Source organism: Nymphaea colorata, chromosome 3, assembly GCF_008831285.2.
Source record: "Nymphaea colorata isolate Beijing-Zhang1983 chromosome 3, ASM883128v2, whole genome shotgun sequence".
NCBI classification, from domain to species: Eukaryota; Viridiplantae; Streptophyta; class Magnoliopsida; order Nymphaeales; family Nymphaeaceae; genus Nymphaea; species Nymphaea colorata.
In genome coordinates this window covers 25,499,533-25,522,232 of record NC_045140.1, presented here as the reverse complement: position 1 = coordinate 25,522,232, position 22,700 = coordinate 25,499,533, and the positions used below count along the sequence as shown (strand labels likewise).

The window sequence follows — 22,700 nt, the reverse complement described above, 5'->3', positions numbered from 1 at the left end:
AGAGAGAAAAAGAAAGAAGAACAGCTCAATCCCTCTGGTAAAACCCTAAACCCACAATTACCGAGTTCTCTCACACGATTAAAATAATGAATACATACCAAAAAAATGTTTGGCATTCAACAAGTGGAAGGGAAAAGCACAAAAATGAGGATGAGAAGAGCAGCAATCGTAAAGTATATCTCAAGTTCTGATCGCTATAAAGTAATAGGAAAACAACTAGTTTCTGTACAAGTTTGTTCTTAAAAAATGGAGGCTAGACTTCAAGATTAGGAAATGCAAATTCATGGTTTGGTTCATGCACGTAAAATCTTCATGCTTTAACTAAGAACATGATTCTTCTGTTTGCAATTTATCGAAGATGTCTCTTTTCACTGCAGCTTTTGACAAGAAACCAGTGCATTAACCAGAGTTTCTAAATACCGTGTATAACTTAAAAATTGTGAAAATTCTTTTTTTATATTCTCAGCACCTGATAAGATAACAAATACTTAAATATTCTTTAGCGATTTGAAAGGAAAATTCACTTGAGGATAATCTTACAAAAACTTTTCAAGTATAGGAAGAGCAAGAAATCTTTCTACTACTGTATCAATGGAATCGGCAGCCTCACCGATTCGGCTCCTGAATTGACCCTGACCACCCTTCTGCAAAGAACATTTGGTTAGCTTAATGATTAGAGATTAGGCTTTTATAACCACTGAGAATATCAAATTGAACAAATCATGTGACTTCGCTGGTTCAACTTTAAAATATGAGAGTTGGCCGTAGCTTCAGACTTGTGTTCCACACCAACTGCCAAAAACTGAACTCAGCGTCATTCCTTCATCAAAGTATTCCAGACAAAAGAAGGGCAAAAAAATTTTTAAATCTTGCCTCACTAGAATTCTTTAAAATTTTGGAAATTGCCTAGAGCCACTCTTTTTTATCTTTTTTATTATACATATATTTTTTTTTTATCTTACTTTTGCTCGATGAACTTTCTGCACTGTTCGGCACGCCGTCCCGGCAGTGCCGTATGCCTCAGATTTTTATATTTCCAGCATTACCCTCCCCTTTGATACATAGAACCAACCTCTCATCATGGGTTTCTTGAATTATAAAATTATTTCAGCATTTCTTCGATTGCAGTACACTCAATGGAGCTTCCTTGTGACGAAAAGGTCCTCGAGTCCAGAAACGGATCCGATCCGATTGTTTCTAAGAGCATCCGATCCAAAGTGAAGATCCATCATCCAACAGATCTCAGATCCAATTCCAGCCAGGTTAAAGAAGAGAAAGAACCAGTAACTGGATCTGAAGATCCGATTTGTATGAAGGCTAATTTGGTCATGCAATAGTTGGAGGAATTTGATGAAGATCTGCGTCCGAAGCGGGGATGTGTGGTGGCGTACATTTTTTGGGTCAACGAATGTGAACAATAATAATATTGTTTCTGGGCAACCCAATGAGGTCCATTTTTTCCCTCGTTGACCAAAATAGCCCTGGTATCGGCGGGCGGTTCCAATCTTATCTGATCCATGATTTCAGTCCGAATGGATCGCACTTAGGCTACTATGTGCGCAATATTATTCTGGATGCCAATCGGATATAATTTTTAACATATTCATCCAATTCTTCTTAGTATTCAAATTTAAAATACTATTAGATGTCATACGCAATTTAACCGACATTCAATTTAACATACACATGAGTCCCATTACATGTAAACTGTAACATTACAATCATTTGTACTGCAGAAAGAAAAATCACTGATGCGCAAGTTGAAACATAAAGAGAGTGGTATGTCAAAGCACCGAAAGCAAACCCTGTATCCTATGAAAACAAAAGTTAGATAAGAGGTTCTAACTCTGTCCTAAGTAAAGAGTCTGCCTCACTCACCCAAAAACAATTGCAATATTGATGTGTATTGAGCAAATCCAAATTTTTATCCACACAAAGTTAAATGGATCAATGACTCAATACCCAAGTAGAGGGGCAATGGCTAATCTAACCTATTGACATCCTTGATTATTGAGAAAAGGAACCGGATCCAGGCTTGCCAATATGGATCCATTCGTATCAAACATAACAGCATTCGATCTATGCCTAAACCTTTAACTGAGGAAGTAGGTCCGTGTCCAAACCCGAGGCCAGAAAAAGACCCTCACATTATGATATCAGAAACTGCGACGGAAAGGTTATTTCAGTCATTTCATTTAACAGGTTTGCGTGCCGTTGGGTGCGTATTAATTGCTTGCCAATGCAATGAAAATGAGGAATAAGAGGGGAGGAGCCGCCAACTTGGTACGAATTAACTCCCCTCCTCCTCATTTAATGACCTAATGAATGTTCTTCACATGCCGCTGCCCTCCCTACTCCTACGCTCAATTAGCTACAAAAACCCATTGTTTTTTCTTAAGTGTCTGAAAAAAAATAATTAATTAATTATTCACGATAAATAATAAATGAATGAACAGAGGCCCTCCTCTCACAATCCATTATATTATATACCATACTTTCTTTACCTTGCCCTTTACCTCGAATCACATCCAGTGGGCACCTTCAGTCTCTCTCTTTTTTTTTTTTTTTTAATGATATCAATACTATAATTTCATTTTCAATCCTCCTTCCTCGTCCACATGAAAGCTAATCAAACACGTCTTTTAGAGTAATACTCTTATGTGATGTTCTCTCTCTCTCTCATTCTCACACAGCTCCAACCTTATGGTGTGGCTGTCCAATCTTTCTTCTCAACTTTTCGTTAGTGTTTGGTTACATTTGGTACCGGATTCATAAAGAAAGGTAATAGTAATAATGGATAAGATCTGTCTTGTATATGAAATCTCAAAGTTGGAATGTCTCTTCCTTGTCGAATCACTATTGTGTAGATATACCTAAAGGTCAAAAAATCTGTTGTTTTAGAACCTCAACGGACTTCAGTTTACTCCTTTTAACTCCATAATAATATTTACTATCATTTAATGTAGAGAAATAATACTCATAAAAATCAAACTAATGACTCAGCTTTCACCAGCCTACCAACCCAACCAGCTATACTACATGTATAAATAATGACTCAGGAACCACTTGTGAAAACTAAAGGTTGTTTCATATGTTTCATGTCTATCTTGTTGTCATCAGACGCAAGCAGTCCTCTAAGTGGAACGTGCATGTCACCATTGTATGTGCAAGGTCCCAAAATAAAAGGATTGTGTGATGTTCTCAAAAGTGTGGCAATATTTATGATGACAAATGCTATTATGATCATCCACTCATTTCCGCATACTATCATTATCGATAGGATTTTTCTTTTCAAAATGAGTTCCTCTTATTTTCCATACCATGCTTGCTGAATATCAAAATCTTCCCATGAGATGATGTTGATTGGGAGAATGCATGACCTAGGAAAAATAAAAAAGCAACCTTTTCCCCTCTTTAAATTAAAATGTTGTTGATTTTGCAAGGTTGGGGTTTGAGTTGAGGCAATGGGGGGAGCACCCACATGTTCCAGTCAAAGGAAAGGTTTCATCCATTGATCAACTTAGAAGTTTGGTGGCACCCACATAGATGTACATGATCAAATGAGAAGGCTTGTAAGATTCTCCGTCCACACATTTAAGAACAAGCCCAACCCTTGTGGGGCACATGACACCAATCAGAAAAGGCATCTCCCTTTGCTTGTCCCTTTTGCTTGCCCATACCCCACAAAATTAAAGGTACACTGCCCCTAAGTGGCTTAACCCATAACCTCCCTCTCCTGTGTGTGCTTCAACCCATAGCTTGCTTTAGAGGACAACCCAACTTTTGCTGCTAAAATGGAAGTGCTCAAATCTCACAAGATCGCTAAAAACTTGGGCTGCAACACTTGAAATTTGGCTAATTATCAGCAGATTACCCCCTTCTCATTTGGGGCAAAGAGCCCCTAAAACCCCCTAGGGTGTGTTTGTTTCACCATGGATCTCAATGATCTTAGATTCTAGGATATCAAATCCATGGATTTAAGGTCGGATCCCCCTTCCCCCTCCCCTCTTCAATAAGTCCGTCCTCCCCCCTCAATCGCGTGTTAAATCCATGATTTTTAACATGTAACATAGATTTAAAATCCACATTACAGAGATCGACTTTGAGAAAAACATCTTTTTATGCAGCATCGAATCTAAAACCAGAAGCTATTAAACACAACCTTCAAACAACAAATGAGCTCAGATGAAAGCTAGTGTCTCTTCAGTCACTAGGATGGATAGGTTGATAATTCATGTTCATTTATTTTGGTGATGATCGTGCAAAGGCTATACTTGACATATGTGAAAGGTAAAGGGAAATGTTTTAATGGTGGGACTGGTTAGGGAATGCGGCAAAGATAGGGGAAAGAGTACTGGTGAGTCAGGAGATCTCAGTATAGAACTTATGCTTGTCCACAAAAGGAAGGAAATGGAGTCGGACTCATACAGGAAAAAGACTGTCACCACAGCGAAGAGAAATTCTAGGTGGGTCCAGCCGGTACTCTTATTGAAGAACAGCAAAAATCAAGCACATTACTTGGGCTCTTGGTCCACTTGCTTAAACTGTGATTGTTTTCATATTATAAGCAGCCAATAGCCTGAAATCGGACAAAGGCTTCCCTGTCATGCTTATTATTGTCTCCTTCATTGTCCTTATGATTAGGGATCATGAATAATATGTTATTCCCCTGGTTATAAATCATGTTATGGAACTTAATAAGAAAAGTTTATGGCACACATCACAAGGATAATAAACATAAAGTAGCCGTTAAGATCTCTCTTCGGAAAGGCTCCATGTCGGTCGCCTATCTGAATCAAGTTGATGAATGTCAAATGTTTGATTTCCGGAAAAAGTTTTCTTGGCTAATAAGAGAATGCACTGCGGAGTTTCTTTACATCAAAGAACAAAGCTGATCAAATATGAAGATCCTATCAAAGCATTTAAAAAGGTAGTTTTTGCATTGGATGCGGATGATATACATAAAATGATCAACTTAGCTGCGATGGGTGGCATGCTTAAGATGATGGCAGCATTACCAATGTTTCTCTCTCTTGGAAACGAGAGGTCGGTCGCCGTAAGATCTTCAAGTTGAAGGAGATCAAAAGTTTGATGCTTTAAAGTGGATCTGTTCCTTTCTTCCAGGCTGAAAAAAATGGTGAAAATTTTTCACCATGAGAAATGATACTCAGAGGAGTGCTTTCCCCATCAAATGACAGGCACATATAAAGGAAGGTATGCGTGGTTACATTAAGTGCATCTCCCAATTAAAAATTCTTATCATGTTCTAAGAAAAGATTTCCTTCTAAGAAAACACGTCCGGACGGCCTCCACATGACTGCACGCATCACTTTGAAAATATGTGGTGCACATGCTAAGAGAAAGAGAGAGGGAGGGAGAGAGTCCCTGGCCATGATGCTCCTCTTGTGCCCTCATCATTGATTAGAACGGGGAATTCTATATTAAAAGGGAGGAATTCTTTCATCTTATTCTATGATTAATTTGTTTCCTCGAGAGTAATTAATATATATTTGTCTCAAATAACAAGACCATCATTTGCCTCAAATTTGTGATCTCATTGAAGATCTTAACGCCTTTCGGTAGTTTAGATGTTGATGTCTCAATAGCCGAAGTGCCAAAAAATATCTAAGTATTTTTTTTTTTGCAGAAGACTATACTTCTGCTGGCAATTCATTAATGAAACACTTCATAGCCTTGAGTTCCTATAGTATCATTTCATGCATGTGCTCACAAGCACGTCTTCGTACATGTGATATTTTAATAATAACTCCTGATCCTTTAACCTGCCAATCTGAAAAACAATAGGAACAAAGGTCTGCATATATGCAGTAACAATATAAAGGCCTTATTATCGGTTGCACCTTGATTATGTTGTCTTCTTTTACTTTTTACAAAAATAATGTGCCTCATTCATTATTGTTTTGACCATTATTTTAGTAAGAAGCGTCCATGAATTCCAATGCAAAAATGCCTTCCTTGGACGCATGCTTCTCTGGGCAATATATAACAGCAAGACTTTTTGTGCTTTCATTATTTAAGACTGCATAAGGATATCTAGGCTCTGAATTAAAATAACGACAGTGATATTATATATCAAACACGACTGATTATTGGAAGGCAAATTTTTAGAGAGAATTGATTGTTCTATTTTAGTTTCATGATGTCTAATCATGATAGCGATATCAAGCGAGTTGTGCTCTAGCTTTTGCCGTCTCCTTTTTGTGGGTTTGTGCGTGTTTCCTGCTATTAATGTCAAATAGTTCGGTTCTTGTACTTGATGCCTAAGAAAAGTTAATTAGTCTATTCAGTGTATATGGAAGTTCAAGTTCCGGTAAGGACTCAAGTATTTTCACTATTCAATTAATCAGCTGCACATAGAGGGTCAACTTCTTCGTCTTCGTCCAGATCTCAGTAGCCCACTATTAATTCGGGTGTCGCCTTGGATGTGAAAGAAATGTGCTGATTTCCATTGGTTTGTTTATTGAGTGAATAGGATGAAATCCTATCGCCCAACAAGAGGGGTGAAACTCCTATCCTTTTCTCTATCTTCCATGGTATGAGACCTGCTTATGGTATTTCAAGATAACTGTTCTTTTATACTTCAACTTCTTGTATATTAGTGCTTTACTTTTATAGTACACAAAATGAATGTCTTAAGAAATTGAAATGGAGACTATCTGCCTACTGATCTTTACTCCATCCATTGCACCAACCCATCAAAAATGATAGTGTGCAACGAATGGTTGATGCAGGCATGGATGATAGTGTGTCATGTGATGGCGACACTTAAATAATGTGGTCAAAGAATGGGCAAGGCCCCCCACTGCCAATAAGCCTCTCCCACGTAGTCTCTCTCTCGTACAGACACATATGCATGGTAAAGAGAAAAAGCTTCTTTAATTTCTAGGGTAGTTTTAATATTTTTGGTTCTTAAATGATATCTATCTTTTTTTCTATTAGCATTTTAGTTGTTCAATGGTGTAGAGCTTATTAATGTAATTGATGTTATCGATCTATCAAAAAAGGCTTTTAGGTCATGGGATGATAGCTTCAAAGGCTCCAACTATTAACAAACATGGTTTTCTCCTTTGTAGATCTTAAAGGTGTTTGATGACAAGAAATGTCTCTTCATGAAAAGTATGGGGGTGGTTGAAGTTTTTTCTTTTCAAAAAGTAGCTCCAACTGAAATTGCTAAAATAAAGTCTTCAACACAATATCCGGCAAAAAATATGGCTTCAAATATTTGGAGTGTTAACTTGTTGAGTTGAAATATGGCAGTTGAAATTTTTAAGAAATACACTAAAGAAAATACCGGTCGCCCATCACATGACCTCTTAAAATAGCGATAGTTCTAATGTAAAAATATATAGAATGATTTGCCAGTGTTCGTTAAAAAGGCATTGTTTCGTCCATCACCAGAAGATGTCAATCATCTCCAAGTAAAAAATAACCCAAAATCAAAAAGAGATTTGTCTGAGATCTTGAAGAAAAGACATCTGAATGACTTGCTAAAGACGTCAGATCTGATATTCATCAAACGCCTTCGAAACATAACACATGGCACTGTGATACGATGGAGAGCTTTCTCCTAATTAACACGACTAGCTAGGAATTGATTGCCTCTTACCTTGAGCGCCACGATTAGTAATGCTGCTGACGACAGATTTCAACTTTCTGAAAATCATATTGGAAACATGTGGTCGGCCGTTTAGAGAACCTGTAAGTATTCTACAATGGCAGCTTTTGAGAAGCCGTCTGCATGTGTTTCGTCTCTCTCGCCCTCTCGGCTCTCAGGAAATCTTTACCCCATACTTGTTGCACGCATCCATGCATAAGCAAACATGCACACATACAGACACAAAGAGAGGCAGAAGACGAGGACCACCACTATCAAAATCTGAGAAAAAGCAAGGCATGATAAGCATCTAAAGTTCTCATGATGTTCACCCAACAATGTTATTGCACATTCTACGAAAGATTGCAGTGAGGATCTTGTAAAATATTTAATAAGTTGAGGCCCTCATTGCGCGGGAGAAGTTTGACACAAGGATTTCTGCTCAGCTCTTTCCCCTCCCCCACCCTTTCCCGACGCCATTGTTGTTTCTCCATCAGCCTCAACTGGTGTTTGTCCCACAGATCACATCCATCGCTACCTGCCTCCTTCCTGCTGCCGGGGCAATCTCAGTGACCCCATCCCTTGTTCCCCCCACTCTTATCTTCTCCCTTGTTTTTTCTGTTTGTCTTTCCCTCCCCTTTATTTGTTCCTCCAGCTTATGTAAGTAGAAGGTAGCTAGCCAGCTCTAACGGTGGATATAAATGCATTTATTTATAATGCCAACTTGCCGTGAAGACATTGGGATTCATAAACTTGGTCAAGTTTTATCTTATACCAATTAGCTTCAATCAAACTTTTTTTTTTAGTGAAAAATTGAAGATATCAATCATGGTGCTGCGAGGATTTCTCGATCGAAGGGAGATATTGGGATAACATAGGATCTATTTTAGACCTCATGCTGTTATATATTTTGGTTCTTTTGGTATAAAATTTAGATTTTGGTCATGCTGTGCTAAAGCCTGCCAGCAAAAAGATCACGGGTTCGATTTCTGGAGTGCCCACTTTCCTGCAACAGACAGTAGGTTAGGACCATGGCCACCACCACCACCATCGATCATCAGACAGAGACTACTTTCTCTCTCTCTCTCTCTGTGGATCTCCTCCTCATGAAAGTTTCAGTATAATCAGGCTTTTCCATTACAAATTTTGGTGTGAGCTCATAGAAAGGCATGGAGTTCTCAGCTTGCTGCTTGATCTGCTTTTGAATCTCTGCATCACTTTCCTTCGTCGGCCTCCGTGGAAGTGGAAACTTTAGCATTCCTGCAGAGCTTTTTCACGCTTTCACTTCATGCCAAACGGGCCAGATGTTGAAAGATGAGAAGATATTGGGCAGGGTGGGATCCATGGATGGCCTGCTTTCTGGCGTCCGCCGGTGCAATTTGACTTGATGATTCGGATCGCTCTCCATGTGATGCCAAGCAGAGGAGGGTTAGATCGGATCATGTGGATTATTGAGTTCGTGCAACGTAGGCCCATCAATCACCACCGGAGTGGCCTGTTTGTTCACTATCATTTGGAGGGGTGCATGCATGGCCATCTCCATTACAAGTGGGGCGTGGGGCTCTCTGTACTCCATGATCATCGTTCTCGTCTGTGGGCAGCAATGGATCTTCCATTTGCGTCCTTCGCATTCATATGTATTAGGCTGCAGATGTGCACGAGTGCATGTGTGCAGTCTCTGTTCACATAATTGATGGCCACCTTCACCCATTTCCTGATGGGCCTCACTGTTCAATGTTTCATGTCGGCAAATTAAATGAAAAATCTGTAAGTTGGACGGCGAGAGAGCGTGTTTGACTGGAGGGGGTTTGGGCATTGAGCTGTCGGCCAAACCAGTTTGAGTTAATATGATCAGTGCCACTTTCTATATAAGCAAACTTAAACTTGCATAGGAGTAGTCTTGAATTTAATTAAGGTACACGAAAACCAAACAAACAACTATAGGAGTTAACAAGTCATGGTAAAAAATAAAAAAAGATGAGCAGGAGGGAATCCCATCACTTAAGCGTCAGGCTGAAGCCCTGCTCATTCCCTCCCTCTGAGAGCTGCATTGATACTTAGTGTTAAAGCTGCATTGATACTTACTGTTAAAGCCAACATGCCATTCAGACTAGCTCGATTTACAAACATCACAATGCACCCATGAAGATAGATGTGGTTGTGATACAAGTGCTAAGCTCTTTACGCATGTCACTATTCCTTTTTGACCATACATACTACTTATGTTTTGTAAAAAGGAAAATTCTCTCCAAGACTACAACAGTTGGCCACCTTTGGGAGAGAGACAAGCTGTAGGCCCCCGGCGAATGACTTCTGTCCGGCGCCTCCGGTGGGAAGCAAATTCTAGTATACAACTCTTGGCATAAGTGGGCAATACCAGAGCGAATGTTCGATGCCCTCTTCTTCATTATGACAAACTACCACCTACTAGGAAGTCGGAAACCCCACCTTTTCTTCAGCACATCATCAGTTTTCACACTTTCTTCCATCATGGGCGTTTGATTACCAGAAATCTTGCATTCAAGTGTCTGATCGATATAGCATGAGGGTTACCTTCAATTACATAATTCTGACAAACTATGGATTTAATAGTTATGACTTTATGGTTTCCATTATGACCAGATGTCCGACTTGAGATCCATCAAGCTTATGATGAAAGTTTACAGATATACAATATAATTACTTTATGTTCACATAAATATATGATTTCATATCATTCTCAGAAATCAAGGAGCTCAAGTACCGACATCAAAGATGCTATAGGATCTCATATTACCACATGCATAAGATGTCAGGGACCTGCACCAAAGTGCTTGATGGGGCTCAATTTTCTTGTCGGATTTGAATGAAAATTTGTAGGTTGGAAAGAGAGAGTGCGTATCACTGGAGGGGCTCGGCCATAGCTGCCAATGATGCATTTTGAGTTCAAGTCTCATGAGCATCACCTTCTATGCAAGCTAACAAGCTTCACTTGCGTAGGTTTTCAAGGGCAGGGTTTTCTTAGTCAGCCTTGCTCAAAGTGCTGTCCAAAAGTGGAATTGAATGGCATTCTTCATATCACTATGATAGTAGTTCTCAAAAGACATCAAAGTTTGATGGACAATTGAAATTGTATGTCATTCCAAACTTTGAAGTAAATTATTTCAGATCATTGATAGAAAGCAAGGATACGAATTAGTGGTATGTACGTAAGATCTTAAAATTAATCTCATATCACCACAGGTCTAAGACGTCAGGTAATCAAAAGCTCTCCCAAATTTGTGTTTGGTATTCTCCCACAAATTAGATTCCAGTGTCTTTTCCAGCTTTCTTAATTTATAAGTTGACTGCAGATTAACAAAAACAAGTGTAGCTGTGGACGTAGGAGATTTTGGTATCCCAACCATGAAAAAATCCTTTTGTGTATTCTTTCTCTTGCACACACACACACACACACACAGAGAGAGAGAGAGAGAGAGGGAGATGGGCTTTTCCGGATGAGCAGGAGGTTAACGACTCATCGCCTGGAAGAGAAGCCCGATTTTAAACATGAGAACCATACCTCAACAGTGGAGTCCATGATTTCAGAAATCCCAACAAGACATTGAACTCACTGGACTTCTGGGGATTTAAACATGAGAACCATATCTCAACGGTGGACTTTATGAGAAAATGAGATGCATGAGTCATGAGTGGGAAGCAAACTTCAGGCTTCCGATGCCGGAAAAACCATGCGTGGATCCCCAACACTTTCCCTCTGTAAATATACCATCTGCAGTAACTAAAACGAACTTCAGTTTTTCTTTCTCTTTACAAACCAAGGACGAGAAGAGGGATATAGAACGTCTAACCTTGGAACTTCCTTCTGCTATATTGAATTCGACCAACTAGTTTGGCGTTGGATGCATCTCCGAATATGTCATTAGGCATTCAACCGCTCATTGTTCAAGAATCGTCATTCTAAGGTGCTAATACCTTGAAAAATGGATCAGGATCGAGCATCATATAAAGTTAAAAGACCACTTCCAAATTTAGCTATGAACATCAAGTTTCAAAATAGGACGACCGATCAATCAAACACTGAACGATAGAATGGTGAATGGGGATGAGAACAATGCTATTTCCCAAAAGAGGAAAATTCTGCTAGGAGTAACGTCAAAGTTCAACTTTAGGACGTTGATGGATTCGAATCTGAACCCAGCTAATCTCGGTCCAACGAAAGCCCAGATCCAAACTTTTAAACCCATGTAAACAACCAGCTTTTTCCTTTCAAGATCGTGTTCAGATTTGATACTGAAAAATCACGATCCACTCTGAATGTGAACCCCATGAAAACCAGATCTTAAGACGTAAGAAGGGAAAAAGACCAGGCGCAACCCAAGTCCTTTTCCGGTACTAGATTTGGATCTCGTATGGGATCCAATGACACATTTTTTCAGTCGTCTCCTCTCAACAACAACAATAACAAGTGACGTAAATGGATCAAAGAATACTCGAATACCAATCTGACTAGGCCAAATTTAGTAAGGAAAACTCGATCTAAATACCAATCGGAATTGGATTTCAAGTTCTGTTTCGTAACTGAATTTGAGTCTGATAGGCATCTGGTTTCCAATAAAAGTCAGGCCCAACTACACATATAAATGTCGAATCTGATGCTGTTTATTCAAAATAGCTTTTAAAAAGTAGGAGTATTAAGTTCATGTAGGAGTTTGAATGCGATTACATAAGATCCAATTAAGTCAAATCGGGCAAAAGGCACACTGGACCCACATCTTAACCCTTTATATCTCTAAGTACCCTAGAAGTAACTACTACTATATCAAATAAAAATTACAGTAACAATAAACTAATAGAGCACTCTTTAGTTTACCGCCAGGATGTGTTTGATGTCGTCAGATTTAAGATTCGAAGTGTGATATAAGATCCACGTCGAGGGTGGCCTACCAATCAAGCAAACGGCGGATTTAATATCCACAGTTTTCAAATTTCCCGTGGATTGTAAGATCTGAGAAGAGCAAGTCAATCCGAGGTTTCCAAATCCACGCTGGTCTCACGTGGCAAGCTGATCAAACATGCATTTGTTTACTGGGGATAAAAGCATCCCAAGAAAAGTGGATTTCAGATCCCTAAGCACTGAGATCAGCACTGTGATCCCACACTCTTTCGTCTTACTCCTACATGAGTCGAGAACCTGGTTTAACAAAGTTCCTTTTCACCTCACGCGTCAAGATCTCAGATCTGACGTTATACGGTCACGCGTGAACATCTCAGCAAGGAAATCCACATTAGCGTAGAAGCTGAAATCCACAGTTTGATACAACTATGGATTTCAACTATCACAGGTTTGAGATTCTCTCGGATCAGAAATCCGTGGGGAATCAAACACACCCATAGTGTCAAAAAAGGAAGCTGTTTCTTGGGATTGTTTTAATAAAGACTACAACTGTGAGCTTGAAAAATAGCTGCGATTTTGCTTTTTAAATTCAACCTTCTATCTTTGAATTATAGGAAGTTTGAAAATTTTTTGTTTTATAGGAGTTCTGTATTCAGTCTCCCCAACAAAGAGGTCATTGTATTTAGTTTCCCAAAAAATATATGTAATAACCTGGCTTACTCATACATCGGGTTTGGATTCTTGGTTTGACAGATCCCAACCCTTCAGCTTCAGTTCCAGCCTCAAAAGAGGTAAGAATCAAGATAAACAACCACTTAAAACCCTTTATTTTATAAGTCCCTCAAGATATAATCACAATTTTAGATACAAGATTAAACTCTCGTGGTGTTATAATCTACCTCCTTAAGACACATGCATCTGCATGTATGGGACCTCACGTTCGAGTGTTGAACTAGCTCTGATGTCACCGTAACAATTCAGTCTACTCCCATATTAGATTGAAACTCAAGGCTTGTGAAATCTCAACCTACCTCCTAATAGCTTCAGTTTTAACCCTAAAAAGATTAAAAACCAAGACAACTGATTATTAACAAATCCTTCTAAGTATCAAAGATTCTTCACAATATTAATACTAAACCAAATTGTTACAATCTCTTTGTCACTTGTTTTGTTTCCTTGGTATAGCTGAAGTTCTCTGCTGCTTGCTTCCTTGAGGTTGAGTCGCTTAAGTCGTCTTCAGTTGCAAAGTCAAGCCTTTTATTAGACGGTTTTCGAGAGGTGATTCCGTTTAAGAATTATACAAAAAAAAAAAAAGGGGCTCCGGAAAGAATACTTTGTTAAAGTTTACTAATACTTGGCCAGGAAAAAATTAAGAAGAAAAACATTGGGAATATAATATAAACATTGGCCTCTGCCCCACGCTCGATCCACTGATGCCACTTGATTTAAAAAATTAAGTATAAATATCAGTTTTAAAATAAAAATAAAAAAATCTTCCAGGTTCATGTGAGCGAGAGAATTACGACTCACTACCTAAAAAAGAAGTTAAGAAATAAAAGAAGATCTTGGGCTGGACCGAAGCTTTTCCAAGTTGCCATAACACAAATCTTTCCACATGCTCATACATCTTGTGTAAGAAAATTATCTAAAGTAGAGACAACAAAAAGATAAAATTAATGAATTTTTATATAATCTTCTTTCGTTGAACTTAGAGACACAAATGGAAGTATTTGCCATCGTTCTTTCAACCTAATGTATCTATATATATGCATTCACTATTACCTAACGTGCACAAAATGTGAACTGCAAGCTTATATAAGCTTTGAATATTTCTATTACTTTAATTTTTTTTATTGAATTGTAAGCTCCAAACTTATTTTATATTTATTCTTTTTTTAAAATACTAATAAAATAAAATCTGACAAACAACACTAATTTAATTGCATCCTACTAGAATCTTCAATATTAAAACATTCACTACGTATACCAGAGTTGCATGTAAATTGCGAGCGTCCTCGTGAATTTGCCAGATGTATTTGTATGGCAAATGAGTTTGCTTCGTTTGCTGACATAGCTATGCCATGCGTTTCCATTTTTTTTTCAATTTCTTAATGTTTTTAAGTTTTTATAATTATTTTTGTACATTTTCCATTTGTTTTTTGAAAAAGAAATATAACAAAAAATTTTGCTGATTCATACCTGATTATGCTGAATCAGCCAATTAATCTAATCCAACATTGAATTCAACATATTGTTTTCTTCGTTAAGTAATCAGAATGATATTATTTTAATGCGCAATCAAAGAGAGAGAGATTCCTTTGCTCGAGCGCACTCATTGCTTCATCATAAACGAATGTCGGCTTTTTTTCACTTTTCCTGGATAAAGCCATGTTTGATTTTCGCATGCATAAAATTAACAATCAGCATAAATGTCATTCATATGGAGACCGGTGAATAAAGATCAGTCAGCTAAACTTTTAATTTGTTTCTCAATTTTTTAAATGCTTATGTAACTTATCTTGATATGAATCTGGATATTTCCGTCCATGGCCGCCTTCACTAAAACTTATGCATCGAAAGCTTCTTCATCTCTTCCTTCATGCGCTTGTGCAGCAGCAATCATCTCTATTCTCTTTACATGCAAGTTTTAGTGGGTGCAATCAAAAGAACATTATGTTGATCTTGAAATATATACATGTTCCAACTAGCACCATGTTTTGTTTCACGAAACAAAATGTGATTCTCGATATTGTTTGTAAGCCTAATAACATAATAATTTATTTTAAGTCTCATATTTTTGAACATGTATCTTAAGAACTTCGTGTTTTTATTATCAAAAGCCTGCTTTGTAAGGCTATAAAGCTAAAAAAAAGAAGATGGAGATAGTTTTTCCCCACCAGGAAAGACAAGTACACCAGATATTTTAGAAGCTTAAGTAATCTTTAAAAGACTTGAACTACCAACGGATTGATTACAATTAATCAGCGAGAGTATAAATATATATAATCACTTTCATAGGGATGGCCCTTTAGTTAATGAAAATTATCTGGAACTTCCATTCTTGAGGGGAAAACTAACGGCTGGCCACAGTTTGAGTACTTGTCACCGTTGCTGGTTCCTTGCCATTATATCTTACTCGATTCCGTGGGCAGATTGTGTTGTTCTCATGCAGCTTACCGGCTAGCTTCGGCCCACACCCATGCCAACGGGTCGGACATTATTCCTTTTTAATCCATATCCAATTCAAATAGATCCGGTTAGGTATTTGAATTGGATTTCCGCCTTGCCTTGTTAATAGGATCAATTTATAGGCCGCTGTGGCTTAGGGAAGTTTCCTTTGAGTTCATTTCAGTGTCGTCCGACATTAATAACACGTTGTTACTGTTTCATGAATCTGCTCTAAAAAATAAACTAGATTCATAAGACACTTGTTATAATGTCTTATGAATTAGCTCTATTTATTTTGGGTAGGTCCATAAGATAGTAAAGAGTAACGAGTGTTACTGTTGCCAAACAACCTCATAAGAACCCCACTTTCCATAGTTCCAGGATCATTATTCATCATCTTTATTATTATTATTATTATTTTCCGCAACGATATGATGAGATCTGAATGTAGGTCGTAATTGGCCTTTAGATACAGATCTGGGCCGTCCAAGCAATCAGCGGGACCCAACCTATTGACATAGAGAGAGAGAGAGAGAGAGAGTTTGGTGGGGTACCAATTAATAAGAGGGGGTTTACATGTGAGTGAGTCCAGGTCAGATCCAGTTGTGGCCGGTGAACCTTTGGAGAGCTCCACATCCACATGAATGAGTAGGCCAATCCAGATCCAGATGGTTGTGAAGAGAGGGTCCACTTTTTTTTTTTCTGGAATCGCCGGCACATTCATTGGACCCTAAAATAATAGCATCAATAATGCTGAAAATGGATCAGCATCCAATTTGGCCTTCGTCACTCTGCATGCCTATTCGATGCCATTTAATGGTGGATGAACGGGCGAAGCAAAACTTCAATCACTCAATAAATGGTCGCTCCGGAGACTTTACATCTCACTTAAGCTAATCTCTTTCGTAATCCCAAGCAAGAAAATGGATGAATGCAAGCGATCGTTATAAGAGGAAGAACCGGCCACCTTCAATTATGCTGTTAGGACGGTGACCGCAGTTATGGCAAGTAAAGGTGTTCTTGGTCTTCGCCCATGGATGCGGTTTTCTGGTTAGAGCCACTGCATTTAGACCTCAATTCATGAAGATTTTATAATATGGAATCCAGCCAGCTTTTCAAGCTCAATCTGGTACCAGAGCTAGCTAAGATCGAGAGGAGAGAATCCAAATCTAATATAAGTCGGTGTCTATGATGAAGGAGTGGAAGTCGTCAACACGAACTTTCTCGAGCATAGAGCAACATCCAGCTACTAAAGAATAAATGCCATGCGATGATTAATTCTCGTCTCCCTTCGCCACTTGACTGAGATGGTTGCTAGGAAAGAGTCGTGGAGCACACTCATTGACTTGTAGTTATCTGGAAAGTTCAAAGTAATCCGATCCCTATTCCCCCACATGCCACTCCTACTTTTCTTCACCAAAAACACGTATTCAAAGGAAGGTCCACAAAACCGCCGCCTCATTCCCACCACTCTCCTTTTTCGGCCTCTGCCGCCGGACCTACCCCAAAGAAACTACAACTTAGTGCTTTCTCAACTAACAGTTGATCAACACAACCCCAACCAAGATCAGATCACCATTCCCTCGCCTTAAAACTTAGATATTTATAATTTGCTTTTCTTAATTGGGAAGTTAATAGTTTATTGTTTGAATTCAAAGAAACGAAGGTGTTGCTTAAGAGTGTTTCATCTTAGCAAATCATCCGTGCAGCAACTTAATTCGTAATTAAACAAGTCAACTGCACAAAAGCAAGCCGTTTCATCTCCTTCACATTCACGCAAAATACACGCTCAGGCTCTCTCATCCCGAAACAAGGAAGAAAACTAAGAACAAAGTTGCCAATCATTTCTTTCATTATATCAAAGTGAAAAAGAATATCAATCGAACGAAACTAACTTCTTATTGTTCATTTACACAAAGAATGGAATTTTTGTGATCAACAGATGAAAGAATTGGGAAATCTGCAAGCTTCAGGTGACATCTAGAACAAGCGGCGCTTGATGGTGAGCGGACTGGTGACTTCGTCGTCGGCGGTCTCCGGCCAGAAATCGAGCCGAGCGGGCAGGTTCAAGTCGAACATGGGTCCCTTGGAGAGCACCAAGCTACCGCTCATGTCCGAATTGTTGGTGTTGGTGTTGGTGGTGGTGGACCTGGTGGTGGCGGCGACTCCTCCGTCCCAGTGGCAGCGCTTGTGGCCACCGAGCGCCTGGCCGGTGGGGAAGAGCTTGAAGCAGACGGAACACTGGTGGATCTTGGCAACCTTGGCGCGTTCAGCCGATTGGTCGCCGGAGTCGGTGGAGGAGGCGGTGGTCTTCTTGTGGCTGGCCTTGTGACCGCCGAGCGCTTGATAGGAGGGAAAGGCCTTGTCGCAGACAGAGCAGCGGTAAGTGAGGGCGGGTGGCGCCTCCACCGCTACCGGTACTGGCGTCGGTCCGGCGCGGCCGCTGTTGGCGAGCATGACGAGGCAGAGTGCCAGGTATTCCTCCTCGGATCTGGGGCGCTTGGAGCGTTTCCCCTTCTTCCATGAGTCGAAATTGGGGGCGTACTCTTCCGAGGAGGTGGTGGTGGTGGTGTCAGCCGTGGTGGTGGTGGTGGTGGGTGCTGAGGGAAAACGATGGTGGTCGTGGGGCAGAGCCAGAGCTTCAAGAGCAGCCATCATGGTATTGCTTGAGAAGCAAGGAGAAAGCAAAAGCAAAGTGAAACCGTTTAGGAAGAAGAAGATGCGAGAGATGCTGATTGCCTTAGGTAGAAGAAGAAGAAGAAGAAGAAGATGCGAAAGATGCTGATTGCCTTAGGTAGAAGAAGAAGAGTTGAGAAGATTGGTGAGTGTAGAGTGAGGGACTGGGCTTTTATTTATATGGAGGAAGAGGGGAGGGAAGGAAGGAAGAGTGACGGTTGAAATTGGGAAGTTGCTGAGTGAGAGGCGTGGAGATAGGGTCAAAGTTGGGGTGTTTGCTTAGGACGGCACGTTTTAGGTGGTGGCCCTTTTTAGTTTCTATGTACTCTCTCTTTCTCTCTCTAGAAAGTTTGACAATCATCATCTTCTAGTTTCCATTCCTGTAGCTAGCAGGAAGTGGAGAAGTTGGAAACTACTGCTTTCTCTCTGTAAAAAAACGTTTCCACTTCTCTCTCTCTAACACTCCCTCTGATATCTCTCTCTCTCTCTTGGGAAGCCTGATTTGCTTTAGTTGACTTCACATTGTGGAATAGTCAATAGGCTTCGTAAAGATTGATGGGCTTTGTGTTTGACGTCATATTCTTGTTATGTTTTCGTCATTAACCATATTACAAAATAATATTTATTATTTTGGTCAGCAAGGTAAGGTAGGTTTATGTATTGCAACAATGATTGTTTTGTTTGGCTTGCAACCATTTATTGAAGACGTCGTCTTGTGTTTGTGGACATACTCGAACCATCTGTTTTGAAAAAAAGTAGGGATATTTTTACTTATGTACTAAAAGATCGCCCATTTAAGATGAGGATAAAATTATTCGGTTACAACTTATCCGAGATGAATTCCATCCGAACTTGGTGAAGGACAGCTCACCAACTTCGGGTTCTAGGGGAGTGGTCGCCTCACAGTTGGAGTTGTGTGCTCCAGAAAACAAAAAGTTAGGCACTCTCCCCCAACTGTTTCCATATCTGGAAGTAATTGGATCCATATCTGGATGTAATTGGATCCAGCTGAGCCTACCGGTGACGAATATCACGGTGGGATCCGTAAATCAAGGAAACCGGATTCATGCTACGACATTGATGTTAGGCCTGTCCCTACCTCCCCTCCCATCATTCTCTCTTAAACGCCAAGTGGGTTCACCCAGGCCCAAGTTCATGCCAGAGGTGGCCCAGCTCATTGGCCTCGATTGCACCCACTTGACTCGCGATTAAACCCACTTGACTCGCTATTAAACCCACTTGACTCACTCATGGCCTGACCAAGCGGTTACTTTTGTGCTATATATATTATGTCAAATCAAACCACGAAAGTGGTTTTGTGTGACTAAAATTTTATTGACGTCAGGAGGTTCGTGTTGGCTGCCGTCATCGTCGGGACGATGACTGGCCAGGTGTCTCGAGTTGTTCAAAAATAGAGCAGCAGGGTTTGGAAGAAACGCAGAGGCGTCCACCGCGTACTGGAAAATCAAACTTGTACTCGTTTCAAACTCGTCCACCCACAGATCTACTTTTACTGTTCTTATGGATTTTTTTTTTTTACGATTATCCGCTCGGATTTTTCCTCTTCCCTTGTTTTTCGGAGAGTAAAGACTATTATTATTATGTTGGGAGATCTCTGAATGGACTCTAGATCACCATCGCCATTCAATCGCCAAAAAAGTGGGTTGATTATTTTTCTATATTTTTTTTAATTATTTGGAACTATTCTGCAGTTAAAATTGTGAAAAACTCAGTTTTCCGGATTCAACGTTGACATGCATTTATCCAAATGCTCCTTCTCCCTGGTCAAGAGAAGATGTTCAAAAGGCGGACAAACTGCGTATTTTGTTTGCCCATTCACATTTTCGATCAACAACTCCCACTTTCGTCAAATCAAAACAAGCCATGCTCATCCCAAAATGTGCAGTAATAGCAAACAAGACCATAACTACTATAATTACAATTATAATAACAACATGACAATCATAATAATAATAATAATGTCTCTTTGATGTAAAGTTGGTAGGATTACTTTTTTATTTTTTTAACTTACTTGGAGGTAAGTTTCAAGGAAGGTGCTAATGGGTGGGCTAGTCAAGAAGTGGAAGAAAGTAAGGTGGGTCAATCAATCAAAGCCAACGTGGGAACACATGGTTCTGGACCGGCGTACCAAAAAGGAGCGAGTCAACCAGTCAAACCTGGGTTCGGCTGAGATAAGGCCGACTGACTCACTCTCTTTCGTTTTTACCTTTAAATGCATTTTGGACTGCCGATTTCCACCTTCCTTTTCCGCGTCCCTTTCCTTCCTTCATTCAAGCCGCCTTTTGTTTTTTGTTTCTTTTTTTTTTTTCCATTTGCCCCTCTCTCTCTAGAAGCAGCCAGCAAGTCAATTGTCACTCACCTTCCTCCACTCTCTCACCATTCCCCTTTGTTCTTGTATCTAAGACTTTTCGTCTTCAAATTTTATTATGCATTCTCATTTTATAAATTCTTTAAAATTTAACTCTTATTTATGCAGTTTAGATTGCCGGATTTTAGATCACATTCCAAATCCAGCCTCGTTGGCAACTTTAGGTATCTTGGATCAACTTTTGATTTTAGAGATTCATGTGAGTGATTTTGACGATCCAGAGTTACCCAGCTCACTCGCAACAATTGTTTGAGAGAAAAAAGAAAAAGAAAAAAAATACCTATCACCTTTTTTCTTTCAACCCTTCATCACAATGACGACATTTAAGAGTGAGTTGAACGACTTTCAAAATACTCACAATCATCATTCAATTTTCAGGATAGATAGATGGACCTAAAATGTAATATCGATCCGAACTAAATCTGATTTATTTACATCCCTATCCCTATCCCTATCCCTATCATTGTTGTGGGTCCACCTTTTTGCACCCCAAACCTTCGTCACGTGCCTAGTTTTGGCGTCTCCACAGGCTGCCACGTATTGTAGCTTTCTCCAACCCACATCTTTTGTCTTGCACTCACCAGTGGAGTGGCTCCCTGCCCTGGTTGTGTTCGCGGGTCTGACGGGATCCAGATTTAATGCTGTGCGGTTCAAATCCAAAATGCAAGGACCAGAAGCGAGCAGTAAGTTACTGATGCAAATGAGATTCGAGGTAATTCTTTCTGTGAAGTTTGCTTTGCGTAAGTAGTTTTTCCGTCTCATGAACATAAAGATCAGACCTTCCAAAAAGCAAGGAATGAATTCTTTGTAGATTTTTCAACATTATTCTTCTGCATGATTCTTGCGGTTTTGATTTTGCATGGAACGTCGGTTCATAGAAGAAGAATCATGTTTTAGGAAAGAAAGCTGATCAGATCAATGATAAATGAAGGATAATCTTACTAATGTTATGTAAAGCTTCTGTTTGTGTCAATTATTTGACTATATGAATTATGCAGAGCAACATACTTTTCGAGTTTAACTTAATAAGTTTTGGAGTTCTGTTTGCTAAAAGCATCCTAATCATACATCTCTTCATATATCATGGTATAATTAACACTACATGTATTTGTGACAACTAGTTTATCCTTCGGTCGTTTGATATTGTGAAGAAGTTGTCTTTGCTGAATTTGACCTTGCATAATCACTTAGATTTTCTAATATTATTATTATTATATCTATTAGAAACATCGGTGAAAAGTAGATAAATAAGGTTTTATAATTAATAGACATAATAATTGATTTTCATAATTAATAGAGCCTAATTTATACATCATATCTTCTTATTTCCTTCAAAATTTATGGGTATAAACACTGCATACTCATCTTTATAATAGGTGATGGTGTCCAGGTCCAGGTCCAGGTATGGGTTTGAACATGAGGTGGCACCCGGGTAAGAATTTTAGTTAGATCGGGTTTTGGGAACTCGGATTGAGCAAATCCAAAACAACAAGAAAAAGAAATAGTAGGGAACTGGTGGTGTACGACCAGATCTGGATCAACGGTCAAGTTAGTAATTCGTTCCTGGTCCAACTTGGTGGCCGTTCCGATCTGAACGCCCGATCCAGTCCATAGTTTCATGGTCCAAAACCGTGGCATCACCAGTCGTATCTAAATGGCTACCTTCTTTTTCTTTTCTTTTTTTCCCTTTTCTCTTTTTGAGAAAAAATTGGCTTTGAATGAATTGAGAACATGTACAGGCATGCTGCCTAACGCATGCAAGTGTTCCATTGATTCAAAATCTGATTATTTAAATATATCGAATATCAGATTGTATATAGGACAACAAAGTCCAAAATAAATTGAAAATCAGATTTGGGTTTAGGTCCAGGAAAACCAAAATGCAAAACTTTATGTTCCTCTTATGAGCTAGTGGGGAGAACAGATCTTAGTATAAATTGCGCCGTAGAAATTGAGCGATTGGTGTAATTTTTTAT

The 22,700-nt window shown here is 39.4% G+C and overlaps 1 protein-coding gene across 1 annotated transcript; it reads right to left on the bottom strand.

Annotated features, from left to right (window-relative positions):
• Window positions 1-17,493: 17,493 nt before the first annotated feature.
• On the bottom strand, window positions 17,494-18,503 carry LOC116250055 (zinc finger protein ZAT10). The gene has a single exon (XM_031623398.2). The coding sequence runs from the start codon at window positions 18,315-18,317 to the stop codon at window positions 17,640-17,642; it is 678 nt and encodes a 225-aa protein (XP_031479258.1). The 5' UTR covers window positions 18,318-18,503; the 3' UTR covers window positions 17,494-17,639.
• Between the last annotated feature and the right edge of the window lie 4,197 nt (window positions 18,504-22,700).

Excerpts from the sequence above, each read along its gene's own strand:
- LOC116250055 (XM_031623398.2), bottom strand. The coding sequence starts at position 18,317 with ATGATGGCTGCTCTTGAAGCTCTGGCTCTGCCCCACGACCACCATCGT.